General features: G+C 30.5%; 2 protein-coding genes across 2 annotated transcripts in view; one reads left to right on the top strand and one right to left on the bottom strand.

Annotated features, from left to right (window-relative positions):
• Window positions 1–2939, top strand: part of LOC106680485 (uncharacterized) — a 63419-nt gene extending 60480 nt beyond the window's left edge. The window contains exon 3 of the mRNA XM_014420228.1: window positions 2625–2939. Within this exon, the coding sequence (XP_014275714.1) occupies window positions 2625–2828 (204 nt within the window). The 3' untranslated portion in view covers window positions 2829–2939. The remainder of the gene's footprint in view (window positions 1–2624) is intronic.
• A 4467-nt stretch (window positions 2940–7406) lies between these two features.
• On the bottom strand, window positions 7407–13826 carry mbo (Nuclear pore complex protein Nup88). Its single transcript, XM_014420291.3, has 2 exons — window positions 12115–13826; window positions 7407–7910 (listed from the first exon to the last, which is right to left on the bottom strand). Exons 1-2 carry the CDS (start codon window positions 13734–13736, stop codon window positions 7520–7522), a joined length of 2013 nt encoding a protein of 670 aa, XP_014275777.1. The 5' UTR covers window positions 13737–13826; the 3' UTR covers window positions 7407–7519.
• Window positions 13827–24007: the final 10181 nt, after the last annotated feature.

The following is a 24007-nucleotide window of genomic DNA, read 5'->3' as shown; positions in this document are numbered from 1 at the left end:
GACACCGCAAGGTCTAGATCCTCTACTGACAACATCCTTCATAATAAAGACTAAAAAATGTTATACCCCCCATACATTAATTTAATTAAATTTTACTTATCTAAACAACTGGATTGATTTTTTCAGAAGGAAAATGGGCAGTAAAGTGCATATTAGTAAATGCTCATTTACTATTGTTTTGTATCTTTCTCAGTTTAAAACATATTCCATCCTTTTATTTTATAAAAAAAAATTTTTTAGTTGTAAATTTGACAAAGTTTTTATGTTAAATCATAACAATATAATACATACATTGTATATAACATATACCGAGCTATGGTTTCCAAAATGGGGCTTCTTCCCTTGCTTAAGGAAGGCATAAGACTCCCGTAGATACTTTGCTCTCCAAATCTCATATAACAATGTGGAATAGAGTAAAAATTTATATCTAATAACCCTCAGGGCTTGAAGAGAAACTGGCCATTTCTGGGACTCATATAACTCTATTTAAAAAAAGATATGGAGAAAATGAAACTTCAACCTTCAAGGAAGGTAATAGGCAAGAATGGTGCAACACAAGGATGAGTCCAGAAGATTAGAATGAATCAGATAATCCTAATACATTTTAGATTACGGATTAATTATATTTATAATAAAATATTTAGACAAATATGCTTATAATAGATTCTCAACTACTGAATGGATCTAAATCCAAGATGGAAAATGTATCTCAACATATATGAGGGGATAAGAATAAACTATCTGAATAACAATATGTAATATTTTTTTTAAACATGTTTTTTATTCATCAATCTGTTTAACATATAATCTTATAGACAATTTCTTTCAATTTTTACTTTTTCTAATATCTGAAAAGTTTTAAAATATTCAAATGCCACCATGAGTTATCATCCATTTCTTTTGAATATTATTATATTATGGTTCTTGTATCATTCCAGTCAACATATTTTTATTTATAAGTTCATAATTATTTATGTGTATATATCTGATTAAATTTAGTTATTATTGATTGAATCATAATAGGAAAAAATAATCATTAAGACCAAAGTATTCATTTCTTTTTTGTTTTTCAAACATGTTTGGACTTTAAACTTTTCAAAGTTATTTCTGAATAATAGCATAGTTTATGTTATAAAATAGCATTTACTTACAAAGTAATTTATTTTGTTTTGTTTTCTTTATTCAAACTTACAACTGCATACATACAATGCAACAAGTAAATGTGACTCAAGTAAATTAAACATGATAATAGCTTGTAAGGAAACTGCCCATTGGTAGAACCTCTCTAATAATTTAGGAAGTCCCTTGGCCATCTTCTTTTCAGAAGCCACTAAGGATTATTGTAAACAGATGGCGATAAAAGCTTACGAACTAGTGGTTTTTGAAAGGGCAAAAGGTTAGAAATTAAAGGAGGATTATCTATTACATACTAAATATACAACACATGGAATGTTATGGTCTTCTCGTATAATTCTATTTGTGATATAATAAGGAGCATTAAAGATTTTGGATTTAGGAGGAATTTGAGGATTTAGTTGAACCCCAGTTTTAACTCCGTATGCTAAAATAGCCCTGATAATGATAATGCTAATGAGCTTTTTGTAGTTAGTTGGAAGGTAAGTAAAGTATTTGTCAAGTAGAAATTAGGGGTATTCATGGTCTCTAGTTTAACATGTTAAAGCGTGTTAAATGGAAAAACTTATGTTAAATGGATAAATATTTCCTTCTTTTTCCATGTTAAAACGATATAACATGTAACATGGCTGAGAGGCTGTTACTAGGTCTGTTAAATGGAGAATGACTTCACAAAACAGACCAGCTGAGCTTGTCACTGTTTTATTTGTTGTCGTGTTAGGTTACTTACTCGTAGTTTGTATTTTGTTTGGTTTTTTCTTTTGTCTTGTGTTTTGGACTTTTTAAAAAATACAATCAGTACCCAAACTTTTACACTTCCACTTTTCACTTATTTTAGGCATGTTGTAATAAATTACTGTAACAAAACTAATTACTACAGAATGTAAACAATAACATGAAGTTTTAGCAGGAAAGGTTACTAAACAAGCTGCTCAGAAAATCAGCTAGGAGCTCTTATGCATTTAACATGACTTTAAATAGGGCTGCTCACAATCCTATACTTATAACATTTAACATGGTAAAACATTTTACATTTAAAACAATATCATGAACACCCCTATTGTAGTAATTGGAGCAGTTTCTTGATGTTTAAATCTTGTATGAGGATCCAAAGTGTGTCACTAGTCAAGACATCCTAGGTAACAAATGTGTTCAATCAGGATAAGTGGGATATAATTAAATGATACTGTAGGGCAGGAAGTCATAGGTTTATGACGGAGAATGAAATTAATTTGATAGGATTTATTTTGATTCTCCGATTATGACACAATTCTTCTGTAGCACTGATGTGTGACTGTATAGTTTATGATGCAGCAGTTGGATTATTGGTCATAAATAAGATGCTTGTGTCATCAGCATAATTAGGCAGTATTAGGATGGGTTGGGATAACATAAGTATAATATAAAGTTTGAATAAATAGGATCTAATCTAATTATTTATCTTCACATGTCTAAAATACACAGTAAATTTTATAACTTAAATGTTTTAGGTGATATACTATGAAAATGCACATCACCAACATCATTATGATCATCATGATGACCATTGGGATGAACATGGAGGAGGCAGTGGTTGGAGTCTATGGGGTCGCAGTGGTATAGAAGCACCGACCACAACACCGATTTATGCCGCCTATCTTGAAAGGTCTTCACATGAATTACCGTACTCTGCCCATGTGCCAGTGAAACAATAACAAATATCATCTAGCTATTTAATTGAATTGTTTGAATCATATCCCTCCTCAGTCAATGATTTACTTGACTAAATTACTTGGCATGAAAAATGTTTGAAAGCATGCACATAATAGCTACCAAAATGTTTGCTTGTATAAGTTGATATAAGCATAAGGACTAGACTGCTTGAATATGAAAATTAATGTTACCAACTTTGAAAACTATGTATATTAAACAATTCAACTAAAAAGGATTATTCACCAATATTTCAAGAAATGAGTAATCAAACAACATAAAGAGATGCATAATCAGATTTTTCATTGAATAAACTTCAATCGACAACCAATTCAACATAGTATACCATAATAATTAAATGCACTACATGAACAATTCATAATCAACCAGTTTGGTCCTAAAGAAAATCATAGTATTGTAGACCAAGTAGGTTTAACTATGTAACATTTAAATATTATTTATTGTATATAATTATTTATTATAAATCTATTTATTTAAAGTTTTATGAAATAACGTTTTATGTACTTGGTAACAATAAGATTAAGATTAATGGAACCAATAATATAGCCGCAATAACTACATTTCTTCATTTATTAAATTAATGAATTAGTGTATTTATTGTGTTCATATCTATACTACATATAATGAATATAGAGTATAGATATTTTTATATAATTTATTGGATATAAGCTAATCTCCATTTTATAATAAAAAGTTATACTTTAAACAAAGAAGCTCCATGCAGTTTCAGACTGAAACTTCTCATAAAAATTACATTATTTTACTATATTCAAATACAACTTATTACTTTTAAAATTAGCTTAATTCTTAGTTATTTTAACTCAGGCAGAATAGATAAGTATATTTTTATTTTTTTTTTTTGTGATACCTATTTATAATTAAACACCAATAGCTACAAAAAAATACAAAAATGTATAACTTTAATAAATAAAATGGATACGACAAAATTGTAACTAAGGTGTTAAGATGTTTCCTAAATAATAAGTTTTTCTTTTATATTATGAATAAAATTTAAAAACTAATATTTGCTCAATTCACTTCAAATCTTCAAACTAAAGATACATTGAATAAATTAATGTTATTGGGTTAATAAGTTATTAATCTGTTTCAAAAATTAAAATGTTTTCTTACAAATGTATCTATTAATTTTATTTAAAAAATCAAAACATTCATGTTAATATATTATGTAAGTTATTCATAGCCACAAAAAACATGAAATAAAACTGTTTTTGAAACATATTGTTCTTGAATAGAATAAAATTCACCACCCTTACATTAATATCATAAAGAACAATTATTACGACATTGAACAATAATTGTTTATCTGTAATACATATCAATGTTTTTTTAATTACATAAAAACTTGTATACATACCTCATATGAATATATTATACTTCCATTCTTACACAGAATTAGTCTCTCTCCATTATAAAAACTTAGACTACTTACAGTGTAGCCAACTGTAGAAAAATAGATACATCAATGAGTTATTTGAAAGCTTTTTGAAGAGGGGGGGGGGAGAGGAAGAGACATTAAATGGTTTTAGTCTCTAGATTAGTTAAGTCCATGTTGTAGATAAAAAAAATCAAATGATTTAATAAGAGCTTATTTTTACCCCCTATAACAAATAATTGAGTGCTTATAAGCAAACAATTTTTTTTCTTAAGCAATTTTATTGATAAATTACACAATAGTGTTTTTCAGACAATAAAATCATTGATTTATATATTTGCTTCAGTAGGTAAGCTTTAATATCTAATTGAATCTTCTTTGGATTTTACTTTGTCCCATAAAGCTAAAATATTATTCTTTCTATAACAAACAAAGTTATAATATTTATAACATTTTGATAAGTTGTGCTGATCCAACAAAAAAAGAATTAGATGTGATGAAAGCAAAACATTAACAAATAAATAAAACATTTGAATTACTTTGTTTAAGAGTGCTCAGCAAATATTAAGATATAATGTAAATTACAAATGGGTATATTTAATTTGTAAAAAGCATGAGGTCTTTGCTATGTAGTGATAAAACTTAAAATTATATTTTTATATTATTTTGTTTTGGAGAAAATGCGAAGATAGTACTATAGATGGATTATTTTTTTGATAACATATCAGTAGAGAAAAGAAACCAAGGTCTTTGGTAGTATCTTTAGAAAATCTGAATACAAAATAAAAATATTTTTTTGTTTTTAGTTGTGCAACTATCAAAGTGATGCAGAGATGTTAGGCTGATGATTATTAACTATCAAATAAACTCCTTTCCTTCAAATTCTTAAATAACGGTTTCATTTCACATATTCCAGAAGAGATTTTTATTAAAATTCACTGAACAGATTAGTTAATCAATATCATATAGCCTAAAATTATAACTATTAACCAAGAGTTAGGTATTATAGCCAATCAGTTTTATTTTGTACAATATCAAGAAAGATATTATTCTTGTTGTAGCACTGTAACTCAGTAAGGGGTCCACCACTTTCTCTAATTGTGATTGCCAAGAGTCCCTGGACGAGGTATTAGCTTTAGGCCTTAGCTATCAACACATACTGCAGATATTAGTAGCTTCATTTACATTCATAATTTATGAAGTATAATATATTAGGTATATATTTTTAAAAAATGAAGTAAATCACTGAATACGTATATCATTAATTATTATAATTAAAAAAAGGGGCCAATAGTCAAGCTCATAACAAAATTCATTTCTATTAATTTTTAATTATACAGAAAAATTTCAATTTATCATTTAGTTCACAAATAAAATCCTAAATCCTATAATCACTAAAAAAATATTTTTCAGATAAATTTTCTTTCAACACTGACCAGAGTCAGGAGTGTTAATAATCCAACAGCAATAGTGCATGCTGCTCTTTCATTAAATTTTATTACCTCACTTATGCAATAAAAAAATGAATCCAAATACATTTTTTTTTGGAAAATTGAGTTTTTTTCTATAAACCATAATGCTAGAAGAAAGAATCAAGAACTTCAGAAGTAAATAAAAAGGTAGTGGTTCCAGAAGGGGTAATAAGAAATAGAAATACACTTAAATATCTTGAGAAATCACCCATTGATAAATAATATTGCATGAAGTATGCCTTCAACTTAAGGCCAGGCATTACTTCACTTATGACTTGTTGGTTAAGTAGTGTAAGTGAACTGTATTGAAAATGAATTGTACTGAAAAATAAAATATAATCAACAGAAACAAAAATCTATAATTTACAGGGGGAGCAGGGATGACCAAAACAAAATATTTATGGTTGGGGAGGGTTAATTAATTTTGATTATGGGTCTATGAAAACTGTATATATGCATATTGATGATATGTTGTGTGAATCATATGTAGAAGGTAATTGACTTACTCATGTTTCCTGTTCTTCTTCTCCTCCGCATACCCTATTTCCTCTCTCCTCGGTTGCCAGGGACCCAATCCAGAAATGTACTCACTTATGGTTTTCACCGAATTAGATTGAAGAAAAGAATACCTCCTCATAGAAAGGATGGCTCGCTCATGCCTATAGTATCTTATTCTCCCCACAGAGAGTGCTAGAGGTGATGCTAGGTTCCACCGCTGGCTAAAAGAGCCTAGCAGTGCCTAAATTATAGGGGCCCCTATTCAGACTTTCAGTTTACCCGAAACAAATATAGACAAGAAACTCCAACAAAAAATTATGAACTATTCTCAATCCAAGAAAGTTATTTATTAACATTGCAGTAAATAATAATAAATAATGCACTAAATAATAAACAGTATATTCTTAATTTTTTTTTAATATATCCTAATAATATAAAAGTTGAGCTAAAACTGAGAAAAAAAAAACAAACACGATAGAAATATAAAAGTTTTTATAAAAAAAAAAATCATAAATTTAATAGAACTATTAAATTAAAGCTTACTATGAAAGGTGAATAACTGCTCCAGTCTCTAAATAATAGATATTCATAAAAGACTTAAGGCAAGGAAAATAAAAATATCAAAGAAAAATGTATGTTTGATTTATCAGTTTATTATACATACAAAAACGATAAGTGCTAAGCAAGTTAGAAAAAAAACTACTCCCTAAATACTGAAAACAAACTAGATACTTAAAACAATCTTTCAAACCAATATATAATAATATATATTATCTAAAAGATTGTATACAACATATTAATAACGATTTTTTTTTTTAACATAAATTCTAGACTTTGAATTAAAGCTCAAATATTTTGAATATTTCTAATGCACTTATCTAATTCAAAAGATTTTGTATTCAAAATATATTTAGTCTAACAACTATATTACAGTATAACAATAAAAATACAGATCAACAAAATTATTTATCCATTATTTACACTTTTATTATGTCAAATGTCAAATATTTACATCTTCATAGTATTTATGATTAACATTATCTCAATCACTTTATAAAGAAATTTGAAGGGAGACATAACTTTAACAACTCAATTTGAAAAATACATTGAACTCTTTCATTAGAAGCATAATTCTTTTACAAATGCTTTTCAATTTATCATAATAACAATATTTTTACATCAAAAACTTGATCTTCATCTTACTATGGTACTCAATAAATTTTAAGTAAAATATGTTTTTTCTCGAAAAATACAGCATTAATCTTATACTTCTCTTTTTCTGATAAAGTATAATTTACATCTGTCATTTTATTTAGTTCAGCCTTACAAATGACAAAGAAGACTGCAACATTATCTCTGGAATAGCTTCTTCTATTTCTTTTATTTTTCTCATTACTTCAGACATTTTGGTAGTGAGGTTGTGAAGCTGTTTTCTAATCAATTTTCCTCTTACATTACCTAAATCAATTCCTTTTTTGGTCATGTTCACAACCCGTTCTTCTAATACAGACTCTTGATGCTTACAGCCAACACGTACCCGCCTAATTTCATCTTCATAAATAGATATTTTTCTCTGGATATCATCTAGATAAGCAAGGGCTTGGCGCTCTTTTTCAGTTATTCTTGAATCGAGGCAAACATTTCTCATGATATTTTCCATTCGACACATTAGACTCATTTGTTTTTCATTTATTTCTTGATACCTGGGAAAATAAAAACAATATTATTAAACAATAAATGAAACCTTTATAATTAATAGTCGAACATAATTTAATTTTAATTTCACGCACCATATGTGTTTTTTTATCATATCAGAATAAAGATAAAAATCAACTAATTTAACACCCTCAACTGCATTTTATATTTCAACTATATTTTAATTTAATTATTATCTTATTTCATGATTTATACTTGATTTAATTAAATTATTTAGCTGTATGGAATCAAATAGATATAATTCCAGTTGAAACTTTTTGAAATATTTATCTTTTTTTGTAAAACTACAAAAAGATATGTTTATGTTTTAGTAATTTCAGCATTAAAGTAAATTTTTTTCTTATAAACAACTGTATCCTGGTATATTACCAGATTAAAAAAATCGATTATTTTAGACTATAATAATAATTTTATTATTTTAGACTACAATAATAATTTTATTATTTTAGACTATAATAATAATTTTAAAGACCTCAATTATTATATACAACTATAACATGAGTATTACCATAACTATGTGAGAATTTAACCTATTTTAAGACAAACAGTACAAACTTCTATATAATAGCTCCAACAACCAAGCAGTCATAAATGCCACTGAGAATAAACTAAGGAATGTGGAAGATCTAACAAACTCATATATGATTTACACTGACAAAAAAACTTTAATTGACCAAGTACAAAACATAAAATCATACAACTCATTGACTTTACATCTTAAGAACAACTTAACTGACCTTATAAACTAGCAGACTTTTTAGGTAAAGAAACTGCTCATGATCCAAAATTACCAATTGACAACAACAGAGTACCATTCTCATTTATTAAGAAAACCGCTAAAGTGGATTCACTTACTGACTGTGACAATGATTGGCAGACCTCAATTAAAGCACAACCTTTGCACAAGTGCAACTCAAACATCATACCACAAAATCACGACAAAGCAAAAAGTATTCATTACTAACACAACTGCTGATGGAATATGGACAATCTAAACATTACTTGAAACGCTTTCATATAAGATGTATAGACTCTTGTGGCTGCGACAGACACCACAAACATTCCAACATATTTTAGACGACTGTATACAACATGAAAACATTATGGCAACATTAATCATGCAAAAATAATGGCAATCACGATGCAGCTGGATGCTTATCCAGCTATTGAAAAATTATATTTTCAAAATAAAAATAAATTAGCTACTAAATTTTCCCACATTAATCAGCCTATAATAGTTCATCATTAAAGACATTAATCATTTGAAGAAAAGAAGAACATTGCCAAATCGGCAGAATGTACAACAACATAGATGAAACAAAGCACTGAATTATCGAATCCCAACATCTTTAATTTGGGGTGGTTTAGACTTTTTTTATTTATCATAAAACAGCCTTAAAGACCATGTGAATATCATTATTTTCACTTCCTTTCATACCCCTTCTTTCTTTCTTCCCACCTCTTCCTCATTCTTCTGGATTGTTCCTTCTTTCTTTCTTCCACGAGACACCCTTCCTCGCACCTCTCTCCTCCATAAGGATGCTAATTTCTTTTAGTCTTCTCCCATAGTTATCCCTATCGAAACAGTCTTTGTCTGTTACTTTCAGTCTCTTAGTTTCTTCCCTCATCTGTTTGATGTACCTCCCAGAACTCTTGTATCCTCTCATTTTATAGATTTCTCTATTTAATTTCTTTGGGTGCATCCTCACCAAATGTTTGTAGAACCTTAATCTTCTTATTCTTATGTCTGTTTCCAAATCATTTACCTCTTTGTATATTTCTTTATTAGGTCTCAACGTATAGCCTTCCTGTGTCTTCTTTGCGCCATTAATTCTTCTCAGTATTCTTCTTTCTATCCCTAACATTTTCCTTAGGCTGGGGAAGGAAGCTGTTTCCATTATGTACAGTATCACCAGTTTGACAACCGTATTGTAGTGTCTTATCTTAGCGTTTGTTGACAAGCTCCTTTAATTATGTAAATTACTTGTCGCAAAGCTTAGTCTTTCCAATTTAGTTATTGTCTCTTTTATGCATTCTTTCTCTGACTCATTGCTACAGATAATTTCCCCCAAGTACTTTAATTTATTTGTTACTTTAATTTCCCCGTACTTTGTCTCAACTATTTTCTTTTGAAAGTTTCTATCAGTTGTCATTAATTCCATTTTCTCAAACAATATCTATAAACCTGTCTTTTCAGCTATTTCCTTTAAAGTGTTCAACTGCTCTATTGCTTCGCTTTCAGTCTCCACCATTAGGGCCATATCATCTGCGTATGCCAGACATCTTCCTTCAATATGTTTGTTTATAGTCCCTATCGTAGCACCAGCATCGTTGCTCTTCTACATTTCCTTCGTGATTTTGTCTATGACAATGTTTTTAACAGTCCCAGGGAGAGGCTATGCCTCTGTCTGAGTCCTGTTCTTATTTGGAAGGGCTTACTGATGGATCCTTGAAACTTGACCCTTGATTGCGTGTCTGTCAGTGTCTTTTTCTTTTATTTATAAAATTTCAATTGTCTATAAATTAACCACTTGTTTTGTTACCTTTCTTATGTTTTATTGCACTTCTCGTTTTTTTCTTTTTGTTTTCTGCTTTGTGTTTAAGTGCATATTGTTATTTTATACTTCAATATTAACGCTCACATCAAAATTCACAAAAACATTATTATTCAGATAATATGGCTAGTCACAGAATGGACTAGGGAAAGTATTCATTATGGAATGTTAGGGGAAAAAAATATTTAAAGGCAAATATTAATAAATAAATAAATTATATAAATGAAATTACTAGGCCTACATCTGAGGATATTTTTTTTTTATGACCTCCTTCCTGGTCATTTCTGAGAGATATCTATAGGTTAGAAACAAAAAATACAATTCATTGTTAAGATTTTAACTATCAGGTTTTTTGAACAATAAATAAATAGCATTAGTTGAGATTTACTCTGATTAAGCTCAGATTTGCACTATCTCTAGCATGTAACGGAAGTGGCTCAATTCTGGTCCCAACTCCATGACCACTGGTTAACTCAATACTTCCTCTTAGTCTTAGTCATAGTATTGTTAAGTCATGGAATATCATTAGTAATCCATCTCACAATGTTTTGCTCAAATCTCAATAGAGATGATTTTAGAGCATTTTTAATAGTTTAAGTATTCTCCAAAAGATATGTGAGAAAGAGTTCATTAGGCTCTTCTAAATTAATATCTTAGTTAAAATATAGGGGGACTTGTTTCTATTAACTGAGAGATAAGTTAGTGTTCTAAATACCTACAAGTGCATAAAAAAAATCAAAACCCATTATTAAAATACTGCCTTAACCTTGCAAATTAAAAAGAAAAAAGGACAGGACCTCTGTACCTTATATTTTTGACTGATATTGTAACCTATAAGTTCTAAAAAAAGAATTACTAGTATTTAATGTGCAGAAATATTCTACATTCTTATAAGTTTTGATAGGTTAGTAGCTCGTAATTCGTGTTTGGTTTGTGTTGTTTTGGTTTTGAACCTTTTTTAAAACTCTAATAAAGTAAAGTAATGCATAAACATAATGAAATTCTGAAAAGTTTTAGAAGGGATGGTTACAAATAACCAAGAAAATCTGCTAAGACCTCTACATTTAACACATGAAATGGATCTTAAATTCAGCTTCTCACAATCCTATAACATTTAGTATATTACTATTTACTATACTACATTTAATGCAACATCATGAACACCACTATTATAAATCATTACATTCAAACACAACAGACTTATCTTGAAAAAGCAAATAAAGTGAATTGTTCAGAATTCCTATTTTTGACATCCAAAACAACAAAAGAGGAAATTTTTTACACAGCAACAGTATTAAATCAAATTGAAAGCTTAAAGAACAATTTATTTTTGCTTGTCTGGTATTGAAGCAATAGAAAAATTCTCAATAGAATCATGATAAGAAAAGATCATCTAGATAACAATTCTATTTGCTTTATTTCAAATAAAATCTGTCCATTGCAACTAGTGATAACTTAAAGAAGAGATTATGTTAGTGTAATGTAGACTAGAAAACATCTATAGCAATGTGGAACTTGTTTTGTTAACTAAATGATAGTTATTGAAATTTCATTGATCAAAAAATAAGTATTCTGAACAATTACCAAAAAATAAACCATCTTTCAAACTCCTTTATTGGGTAGCAAAAATCTTTACCTCTGTGCTATTTGAATCGCTCCAGCGAATAGTTTTTCTTTTTCTTCTCCAAGGCTAATAACATCTTTTTGTTGCTGGAGTAATGCAGCCATTAATGTAGTCGATTTTGATTCCAACTTGTTAGCTACTTTTTCATGAGCTTCCATGGTAGCCTTGTACTGTAGTTTCATTTTATAAATAACGTTATATATATCCTTAGGATTTGAATCAGGTAATTTCATAACAGGACCTGGACCATGCTCTTTAAGAATGTTCTGTACATGGAGTAAAAACCCATCATCTTCATGATTATGGTGAATTGAGGTTTCTAAATTCTGCATTGAATGTAAAATGTGAGGAGTTATTTTGATATTTATAAGGTCTTGATTGTTTAGTAAAACAAGTAAGCTTGATGACAAATCAACAAAAGCACAACCTAACAATGGCAAAGCTGTCAGGGATGACCCCTTGTTTACACCAGTACAAAGTAAGTATTCTACAAGACTTTCACTGGTATATGGTGAAAAGTCAACTTCAGGGCTTTCTAAAAACTCATAAAGCTTAGTAACGAGAGGCAAAGTAATGGAATGAATTCCAGCTTTGTGTACAGAAAAATACATCGATTTTTCAACTGGATTCTTCATTAAATGAATAGGGCATGATACTAATTCTTCGTCATCCCCCAAAGATATACCAACTTCTAATTCTATACATTCAACAACACATAAAGATTTTTCTGAATCAGATATTAAACTATCATTATTCAGGTAAATGCAATTATAAATAGTTCCAACACAAGTAGAAAATGAAACAATTGGAGGTAACGTATGTAGGACTAAAATCGAACTAGCATCTGATCCATAGTTATCATCTGAACTTGGAAACATACGTAATGGCCCTTGGGCTGGAATCCTTTCTCTCTCATCTTCTATCGCTGTTTCTACACAATAAATGTCACCATTTCCCCAGAGCACCATGATTGGCCATTTAATTTTGGAAGCATCATCTACAACAGGTGGTGGACCAACATCAAAATCTATAGGTGTATCACCTAGTGAAATTTTTGAAGGAATATTCGTATGAGTACTTAATTTAGCTTTGTGTGATAAAATACATTTCCACAAAACTTCTCCATTAGAGACGTCAAATAACCGCAAACATTCATCTGATGTAAGAACAATTAAATGAGAGTCTGAAGGAGAACCAGGGTGCCATTTAGCTTGTCGAAGTGTTTGCTGCTCTCCAAAAAACAATCTTTCACCTATGTTGGTGCATTTCACTTTCAAAGATTTATGTATGGTAGACCACCTTTCTGGTAAATCTAAAATGGCTATACCAGAATTTCCTTCGGAATTAGCAGTCAAAGCTAAAAGGGTGCTTGAAAAATTTAACAACAACCTTTCGGGAGAGAATGAAATACCTTGTAGAGGATGAAGCACTAGCTGAGTATTTAAATCAGAATCACGAATAGATTGTTTAATATTAACGGCGTGAGCACAAGCATCAAAACTGTTCCATATATATAATATGTCCTGGCTGTAGGCAATCACATCCATACATTTCGTTGATTCTGCACATATTTTATCTCGCAGTTCATTAATGAATGCATGGTTACACAAATTGGAAACTTCAATCACTGACATTTTATAATTTCAGAAAAATCATAATATGAAACAAGAAGGTTTCGGTAAGGTTATGCGAGATATAAACAAAGATGGAACAGCCGTTAATGATATGAGAGATAAGTGCAGAATGAAATTTGTAATTTATTCAAAACTACTTAGTTTTTTTTTTCAAAATCATACATTAAGTTGATTTATTCTTTTTATATTTTCTCTTATTTTTATCAACATATTTACTAAATATGTATTTTTAATTTCTATATTTTAAGTAAAGTATGATATATATGATACTAAATATTATGGGCACAATTGATTCAACTGTATTTTCAATATTTATTTTATAACAGAAAAGCCACCCACAAAAATTATAAAAACAAATAGAAAAGGTATAGAAAACATATTAATAAAAATACAATAATAAATTAATTTCATCTCAATCAAATTTCATGAATGTTGTACATTCAATTACCTTCAGAAATATTTTAGTAATTTAGTTGAATAAAATAGTTTAAAATCGAATTATGTATGATAATAAACAAAGATATATGTTAATATAAAAAATTATATAAATGTTCTTTATTAGAACTTATCCCGCCAAAACTATTCAGTAATGGTTTAGTGTTCAATGGTGTTTCTGTAATTTGTTCGTTCTATGGATTTAGATATGTTAGATCCTCTCAGTACGGATGATAAGGTATTTACATTACATATATACACAATTTGTTATTAATATGCTAAACAAATTATTTAGGTGTTGATTTTGTACTAAACCAACTTTGAATTATATTCTATAACTGATTCCGTTCCATATTAGGAGTTGGTAATTTTACCACCATTATTTTAATTCTAAAATTTTGATTAAAAAATTATCTTGTTGACATGTAATTTTTTTCATTTAAAAATTTTTTAACCATAATACACCAGGGAATGATTTATCTCGATTTATCATTTTAAATTTCATTTATGTTTTTATTGTGTTTCTCACCGACTAAATTCTAGTTATATTACTATCAAATTCTTTTATTATTTTCTATTCACGTCTGGATAATTGATAAATTTACAAAATGTCAATTTATGTTAATCGGCAAAAATATTTGGTTATTGATGGAACAACTGTATCTCAGACAGTACTCGGCGTGAAGATATTTATTAACACTCAAATTGAAACTAGATAAATACACCACAAAATGAAAATCTTCGCAGGTTTAATAGTTTACTTCATTTTTTTCCGAACTTTCGGTATCTGTGTAATAACTACTTCTATAATGTTCGTAACAAGAAATAATTGCATATACTGTAAAACATCTGCTAATGGAGACCTTCTCCGATTAACACTTTTCTTTTGGTGATAATAAATCGAATTTGGTCTGGGTGCGGTCAGATTAAAGTAGTAAATTTGTGTACTATTTTTATTTGAGCCAACGTTTCGCCCCACGGTGCAGGCTTCCATCAGGGCTGTTTTGACGGAAATCAAAGTCAGAGTGAGAATATTTAAATGTTCTAGCTTGAAATTTAGATCCTATGGCAATAATCATCCCTCAAATAGACGTGAACAGCTTAATTTTTCCCACTGAAAAGTAAATTTAGCGTTCTGAACGGGTATTTAGAAAAAAAAAATTGAAAATCAAGGAAAACATATTAAATGGTTTTATGTTTTCATATAAATACGAACTTTTATTTGAATAAGAACTTATCTTAAAGTTATATATTAAAACCTAAAGCCAAAACACGGTCATCGCATCAATGAAAAGATTTTTTTTTTAAATTATTCATCCATATAGTAAAGCCGGATGAATAGCGTGCCCATCAAACGCCTCCCACAATCCTGGAGAAAATGTTTGCACCTTGGGAAACCCTCATTTACATGATATATTCCAAACTAAATTTACATGATATTGATTATTCGTTATTCGGAGAAAAGAAAATTAATTATTGATGAACTGTATGTTACAAATTATTAGACGTCCAGATATCTAATAACACACAAATTAAAGCTCATTAAATTCGACACTAAGTTACTTAAGATTATATTCTAGGCAAACATTACCATTGTTATGGATTGCCTTAAATTAAATAAAACAAATATGGTGCAATGCACCACATCACATACTTAACACTCTACATGCATTCCCAAATTTTGTGTAGTTTGGTGAGCTAATGTTCAGGTTATCGTTATTTTTTTGTGATTTTCGAAAAAAAATCTTTGGCGCGAAAGGGGGAAAATTTTGAAAAAAAATTTTTATTTTTCTGTTGCTATGTTAAAAAATGCATATTGAGGGTACATAAGATGGAAATAATGAATATTAACTTTTTTCCTACTAAGAATACAACAGTATAACAGTCATAAACACGCTTGCAATGAGGAGAAATCAGGTGGTCTCGGTGTTTTTCGGATTCGAACCTGTCAATATTTTTCTGTTTTACTTCTTTAGTTAATCATAAAATGTGTTAATATTTATCTATTACTTAGTACTTTCAACAATTAGCATTGGTTATTTATTTCAAATTAAAAAAAATAAGGTACCTTAGAATGAGATTTTTTCAAAATTCATCGTTTAAGGCCTACTGGACATACGCGGTTGAACTTAGGGGCTCCACTAATCCTTCGAGTTTCTCTCGTATCTAATCCTTATAATCCAAAATCCTTCGTAAAATCCTCAATGCCCCTTACCTTGGCAGAAATAAAATCATACATAAAGACCTTGATGTTCCATTTGTAACCGATCTAGCCCGAATCAAATACCATTCCTTCCACCATAAACTCCCTAACCACCCAAACCCACTAGTTTCTGAAAACAATTATTTCCGTTTAAAACTTGAATTCGAAATTAATTGAAAGTTAAAAGTGGCTTAAACGCAATTTAGAGTTTTTGCTTATAACTCTAAAATTAATTTTTTTTTGTCGATGAATAATAAAAATTAATGATGGAATAAAAATTTCCTATAAAATACTTTATTGTATTTAATTTTCGACCAACCTATAACAACGCCGCAAGAGCGTCCCACCACTTTTCGGTTTTTCTGGAAAAAAAAAAAATAAATAAAAACAAAGAATAATATCTCATTTCTAATTGTCCGATTTGACCTGGGTATTCCTGATATTTGTAGAATAGTTAGTCACAGGCATATGACGTCAATACTAGGGTATAAACAGGCAAAAGGAATTTTTAATCGAAAAGTGGACTTTCTTATGCACGCAGGTAGATATCGCAGGCTAGTCGAAAATATAAGGTATGCATTTTGTAGGAAATTTGGCAGGCTTTAATTTTTTATCATATTTTATCTTCAAGAAACGCTTAGTTTTCGAGTTATAAGCAAAGTACTGAAAACAAGTTAGACTACGTTATCTTTAAAAAAATAAGGAAAAAGATTTGAATATTCAAAAGGGTAACTTACAAGTGGGATCACTGATTTCAATGAAACTTTTTTTAATAATTTTAGGTTGAAATTTGGAATGCCAGGATAATTACTGAAGGGAATTATTTAATATTTAAATATATAAAAGAAATAATAATAATAATTTAAGGAAACATGCATATAGGAGGACCAGAAACTAGTTACTAATAGATACAGCCAGATGTGATAGAATTCTAAATACAGAATTAGGGTAAGAAATTGTAAAAAAATATTCCTTAGGACTAGTTATAAATATGGTAAAGAGGTAGGTGTAAAAAAGTAAATAGTGGGTGAAATAAATATGGTAAAGGTGAGGTATAGTAGCAAGTAAAATGAAACATTCAGAAAATTAATAAAAATAATAAATAAACATTAATGGCAGTACTTGTCAGATTGAAACGGAGATATCAACTGTCAAGTCGGGCATCCGTTCTCAGCTATAAAATTTCCCCACTCCTTCACTAGACCTCAAAAAAGCTAAGATTTTTTATAATATATAAATGGATAAAATGACGAATCATCAAATCTCTTGTCTAATGTTACATACGTTGGTTAACAATAAATAATATTATTTTACTATTTTGATACCTTTATTGACCTCCACCCTATCTACAGTCTACTTCATACGGTCAACTATCTTCTTCTCATCAAATGAAATGATGTTCAGGTGGATATGCTGACATCAATCGTATTTGGAGTCGGTTATTTTATGCTTTAAGTGGGTATTTTCGTGAAAAAAAGAATTCAAAAGTTTTTCACAATCACGTCATTTTTCTCCCAAACTATTTTCTTCCGAAACTCTTAGGTCTAATCTTAGCGCCACCTAATATATTTGCATTTATTCCTTAAGTTCCGTCGATTCCATGGTTGATATACCAACCACTCGCCCTTACAGTATCCTAAACCCTATTGCTCTTGTAACTTTGACAATCCATCAGCCGTTTTTGGTTATACTGAAAGAATGTGTAAGACAAAAAAATGTGACGAGGCAAACATTTTAACGCAACCGTCTCCCTAAAGGTTATATCTCGCAGAAGAGTTTTTGTAACTGCAAAATAATTTTCCTTGCTCCAAAACTAAATTGGTTATTCTCCGCAAACTTTCCATCTGATGACCTTCTGCTCTTCCCTAACCACATCTCTGACACCTTCACCGGTTCTGATTCATCCCTTCTTTAATCCCTACAAATTCTTCTTATCCCATAACCCTCCATAATCACCTTCACTTCATCCATAAATTTCACATGAGTGATCACGAACCTGATAATATACGTGTTAAATTTATTAAAACCTCACTACATTCTGTTTCTCTATCATGTCTACAACTCTTCCCAACAAAACACCACTTGCCATGCTGCTCAGAATGCAGTGCCCTTGTTCATCCACTGTATAAAATCTCTTTCATACAACGTTTTTTTTTTCCAATGACCTTATTGTTAAGGCTTTACAGACCTTTAGAGAGTAGAGTTCAATCTCTCTCAACTATTCCTTTTTCTTTAGGAAAAAACGATTTGAATCAACTACAATCCGCTTTCCAAAATGGTTACTTCATTCAGACTGCCTCTATTAAAATCTCCTCCCAACCCTTGACCAGCAGAACCTCAAATTCTCGATTTTTCAAACACCTTCAATTCCGTCTACCATAATCTCCTACTTGATAAATTTTAGTCTTTCCCTGTCCTTAAATGCCGTACCAAAGCCCCCAAGTTCCCGCATTGGTCGTTTCCAACATGTTCGTTCCTACAATCCTTCCTCTGGTCCATTACCTTTATCAAGAGAAACAAAGTCTTTGTTCGATTCCTAAATACCAGGTACCGTCTATCCAATTTCTATCCTCCTCTCTGCCAAATTGATGTTTTTGACAAATCCTTCCCAACCCGAGCTGACTCACTCTGGAACTCTATCCCTCTCCGAAACGGCACGTATCTTAGACATGCATTATATGTTTTTTTTCCCACGCAATCTGTTTGTCACCTGGTAGGATAAAAAAAAAATAATTTGGCAAATTATAGTATTCGAATAATGCTGAAATAATTTAGACCGAAATAGCTAAGTTCAATAAAATATACCTTTAGTGATAGGCATTTATATTCGTGTTGCGCAACAAAAAGAAAAAAACATTCAATACAAACTTTCATAGCAACCATAAAATAAATCAAGGAAAAATACACTTTTTGGCATAACATACCCTTCCTGAGCATAGAGCCTTTCTGAAGCTTCTTTTTTTTCTAAATACCTCAAATATTTTGATAGCTTGAACTCCACCGAGCTACATGAAACGCAGTTTATGGCCCTATAAAGGGAATTGTACAAACCTGACCTTCATAAAAATATTACAGAACAGAGATATAAAATAAAATGTTTGAGAAGTTTTTTTATGACACATTAATTCTCCTTTATACAGGTATTAAACTTAGATAATACAAATTCAGCCTTACAACGATTCTAGTAACGTTAGAATTTGAATTTATTCCTATATGGTTCTGAATGTTTTGGCGAACACCGTTATTTCGGTGGGGAAAAAATCCTCGAGACAAATCAAGTTGAAACATTTTTATCTTTGCTATTTTTGCACAACAAAAAAATCACGCTATATGCATAAATATGTGTAAATATATACATAAATATGTTATAAAATCATAGAAATACTTAACAGAAAATTATTAAAAAACGAGAAAATTAGTCCCTAAAAAACTGACAATAAGCCAAATTACGTAAAAAACTTTTTATTTTTTGAAAACGTTAAGAAATTTACAAGTGAAATTCATCTTTACGTATTTAAAATCAATTCATCGATGATTGTGTCGCGAAATGGATTTTGAAATATAGTTCCACATTCACAGGCGTAATAGGAGCTTTTTTTTTTTTTTTTAAGGCAATCCACGTGGAAGGTGATGTTTGCGTGGTTGTCTACCGGTGACCATTATCTATTCTAACCATTACAACTCCTCACAATAGCTGAGTCTTCTAAACCAATAGGTGCTTATGGTTTTTTAAAACAATAAAACCCTAGAACTAATGTAAGCCAATAGACTTGCATAACAATACATGTGTTGAATTTTAGATTTCCCGGAAAATACTTAATAAATAGAACAGTTATCATTTTTATCTATGAATTTATTTATTTTTTCTAATTAGCAAATGACGATTGTTGGTGTTAAAAGAAAAAAAGGACCAATTGAAAAGGGAAATATGACTTACAAAATGTTATTACAAGAAAAATATGTTGAACATATATAAGAGCGATAAAACATTTCAAATAAATTGAAAAGTATGGACTAAAATATGTGTGTACTTATAAAAAAAAATGTATGAAGGGTCATATATATAAAAATATGTGAATTAGTACTGTTAAAAATATCAAGAAAAGTTGTTAGGAAGCATAATCATATATTTAGAATATGTAGAAAAAATATATGAATACATAAAAATTCTATCCCTCGTCATACCCTTGAAACTCATTAAGAGCAGTCAGATAACAATAATATAAAAACTAGTAATATTTTGGATTTTTTTTTTTTTTTTCAATTACTAGGGAAGGAATTTTTTTTTTTTTTTTTTTTTTTTCTTACCTCCTAATTTTTATTTATTTTAACATTTACAATTATATACAACTTAAAGCTAGGAATATATACACTAAATATAATATATCTTTGTTTGCCTTACGGCATTATAAGATGAGAAAAACATGGTCAGCTGAAGGCGGTTTATACATTTTGTGGCTCTATAGCCAGGGGCTAAGAAAGAATGGGGAGGGGGGAAGGAAGGTCCTACTGCTTATTATTATATTACTTCTGAAATATTAGCTTAAAACGGGAAGAGGAGTCTTTGAGATAGTTAAACCGAGTAATATTTAAAAAGCGTCTGAAATTGAAAAACGGCATGAAATCCTCCACTCCCGCCCTCCATAGTAGCCTTACTTATCTGACTTTTCAAATAGACAACTATAGCGGATAGGATGGTCGATGTTCGACATGTCACAATCTCACGAGAGGTGATCATAACATAAAAAAACCGCAATCCTTCCCCGCCGGACCCGCCCCGCTAAGACCTCCGGGAAGCGACGGTCCTATATCACTTTTGAAATATTAGCTTAAAACGGGAAGAGGAGACTTTAAGATAGTTCAATTGAGTAATATTTAAAAAGCGCCTGAAATTGAAAAACGGCATGTAGCATTCTAATCATAATTTTACACTAGAAGGTCTCGTGGCTATCTTTTTTTTTCAGTAATAGCAGAAGAAGCAAGGTTAGAAACTAGAGGGTTTTGATAGTTAGGGAGTTTATAATGGAAGGATTGATATCTGATTCGTGCTAGATTGGTTACAATGGAAAATTAAGTTCTTTATGGATGATTTTATTTGTGACATAGTAGAAGCATCGAGGATTTTAAGAAGGAATTTGGATTGTAAGGATTGCATACGATGTGTGAAATATAAAAATATAACCGTTTGAGAAAATTCATCTCTTGGTCTGAAGTATTTATTCGATGCTAAATTATTGTAGAATCAATATTGAAAATATTATGAATGATTTTATGGAGTTAGTTCTCCTGTCCACTGACTGGCTGAAATATTTATGGGTTAAGTTAAATTAAAAAAACTATTTCATCATTATGGTGACAAGAAAAGATTCCAACTGGCTAAAGGGACAAACCCAAAGCGCATGCGTCGGGCAATTAAACGTCAAATTTGTGTTAATTTATGCGTTTTTATCCATTCCCATTACTTTCTACCGCTTTAAATATTACATATAATTTTTCTAAAATCTTGGGCTTTCTAACGATTTATAATAAGTCTATATTAGAAGTCTTATTTCCCGAAATATGTTTTCAACTTGGAAAACTATTTTTTCTCTTAGCTCCTTTAGTTAATTAACAAATCCTTTGATAGTTTATATTTGTCCATTTTTAATTACATATAAAAATATTATAGAACTAGTTATTTTAAATTAACAAAATTGAAGATACTTAGGGGGGGATGAGGTTTAAAAATCCGTATGAAGTCCTGTCAAACAATTTCAATGTGGATTAAATCTATCTGATATTAAAGAAAACTTAATCTAACTTTGGCGTACTGAGTTTTTTTTTAAAAAAAAAAAAAGGTTAAAACCATTTACGAGAAAATTGGAAAAATATGAAAAAAATTTATAAAGTGGCATATAGGTCGTTCTATTTTAGTGAAAAAGTTACTTTCAGATTCCAGGCATTTACCTGCCTTAAATATATAATGTCAGTTTCTTACTTTTCATTTTTGTAGTAGGGTGTTCAAACACAAACACACACACACACACACAGTCATTGGAGAAACCACCGCACTGTCACGTTTAATGCCCAACATAGGCGGACCTAGGAACAGCCGTAGGTTGTTGATATCCTATGTGGCCCCATCCATTCTGCTCTACGCAGCTACGATATGGAAGGATGCGTTGGGTACTGAAGCCTACAGAAGACCGATGGTGTCGGTGTATCGTAGGTGTGTACTAAGAGTAATCAGCGCGTTTCGTACATCTCATACGAAGCGGCTTGCGTGGTGGCCAGGATGCCACCGATTGAGCTGATCGCTGATGAGAGGAGCCGCTCTTATAATAGTGTTGACTATATTCCCAGAAACGTATTAAGAAAGGAGACTCTAAGAAAACGGCAACGTCGCTGGAATATGACATTCAGTGGAAGATGGACGCACAGGCTGGTGCCCAACATCGAGGCCTGGGTGAATAGGTACCACGGGGAGGTAGACTATTATATCACCCAGTTTATCACAGGTCGTGGTTGCTTCCGAGCCTACCAGTATAGGTTTAAGCTCGATGAGACTGGGGAATGTCCATTGTGTCCAGGAATGGAAGAGAGTGCAAAACACGTTTTCTTCTTCTGTCACCACTTTCATGAAGAAAGAAGAGAGCTCCGATGCGTTTGCGGCTCAGACCCGACAGCAGATAATATCGTCAACATTATGCTGCTTAACCACAATTATTGGATGGCAGGCCAACGATTTGCTGCACAGGTGATGCAGAAGATAAGAAATGAAAAAAACACCCTGTGTGTAAAAGGAGTCTTTTACACAGACTCACCATTTTGTGAGATTCGCATATTTCGCCTCAGGAGACCTCAAAACGTATATCTCAGCCGAAAACTGGAATTTGAAATTTTGCGAAATCCTACTTTTTTTTTTTCTCACGCCTCGATCACTAAGGACCACGCGGATATCAATGGTCACGCTTCTTTGGGAGTCTTGATTTTCTTTCTTCCCATCGCAGTTTCATGATCCTCGACTGCCTTTCTTTTCTTTCTTTGGACCACTTCGTAACCCTTTTTTTCCTCCTCCAATGTTGGTAAGATTTTTCAATTTTTTTTTCCTGTACGTACGTACCTCTATCTAGACAGCCGGTATCTGAAATTTCATGTCTCTTTAGTTCCTATCTCATTTGCCTCATGTATCCTCCCAAGTTTTTGTAGCTTATAAATTTTTTAAAGATCTTCTTATTCAATCTTTCCTCCTTCATCCTCTTCATGTGCCCATAATAAATCAGCCTTCTAATTCTCATCTCGGTTTCTAGGTCTTTGATTTTTCTGTAGATCTCTTCGTTAGATCTTAGCCTGTAACCTTCTTGTGTTTTCCTGTGCCCATAGATTTTTCTTAAGATCCTATTTATTTATATTTTATATTTATATTTCATAACGATGGCTTATTTCGCAGTAGAGATAAGTACATTTCCACTAACTTTAGAAATATATAATTAAAGGTTCTCTCTCTAAGGAAAATTACAACTTTTCAATTATTGTTTTGATTGAACAGTTTTAGTTAGTTCAATAATCTGCCTAAATGAGAGAACCTATAATTGTATTTTTCCTAAAGTTAGTGGAAATATACTTTTAGATGTAGTTGTAGCTCTACTATGAA

This window comes from Halyomorpha halys, unplaced genomic scaffold (assembly GCF_000696795.3).
Source record: "Halyomorpha halys isolate HHAL.00 unplaced genomic scaffold, Hhal_1.1 Scaffold265.1, whole genome shotgun sequence".
Taxonomy (NCBI): Eukaryota; Metazoa; Arthropoda; class Insecta; order Hemiptera; family Pentatomidae; genus Halyomorpha; species Halyomorpha halys.
The sequence above is the reverse complement of the archived record's forward strand: the minus strand, read 5'-3'. Positions and strand labels throughout refer to the sequence as shown.

Bases quoted from the DNA above. Each gene is read 5' to 3' on its own strand.
- mbo (XM_014420291.3), bottom strand. From the start codon at position 13,736: ATGTCAGTGATTGAAGTTTCCAATTTGTGTAACCATGCATTCATTAAT. The intron at 7,911-12,114 runs GTAAAGATTTTT...TTATTTTCCCAG, and splicing joins GCGATTCAAATAGCACAGAG to GTATCAAGAAATAAATGAAA.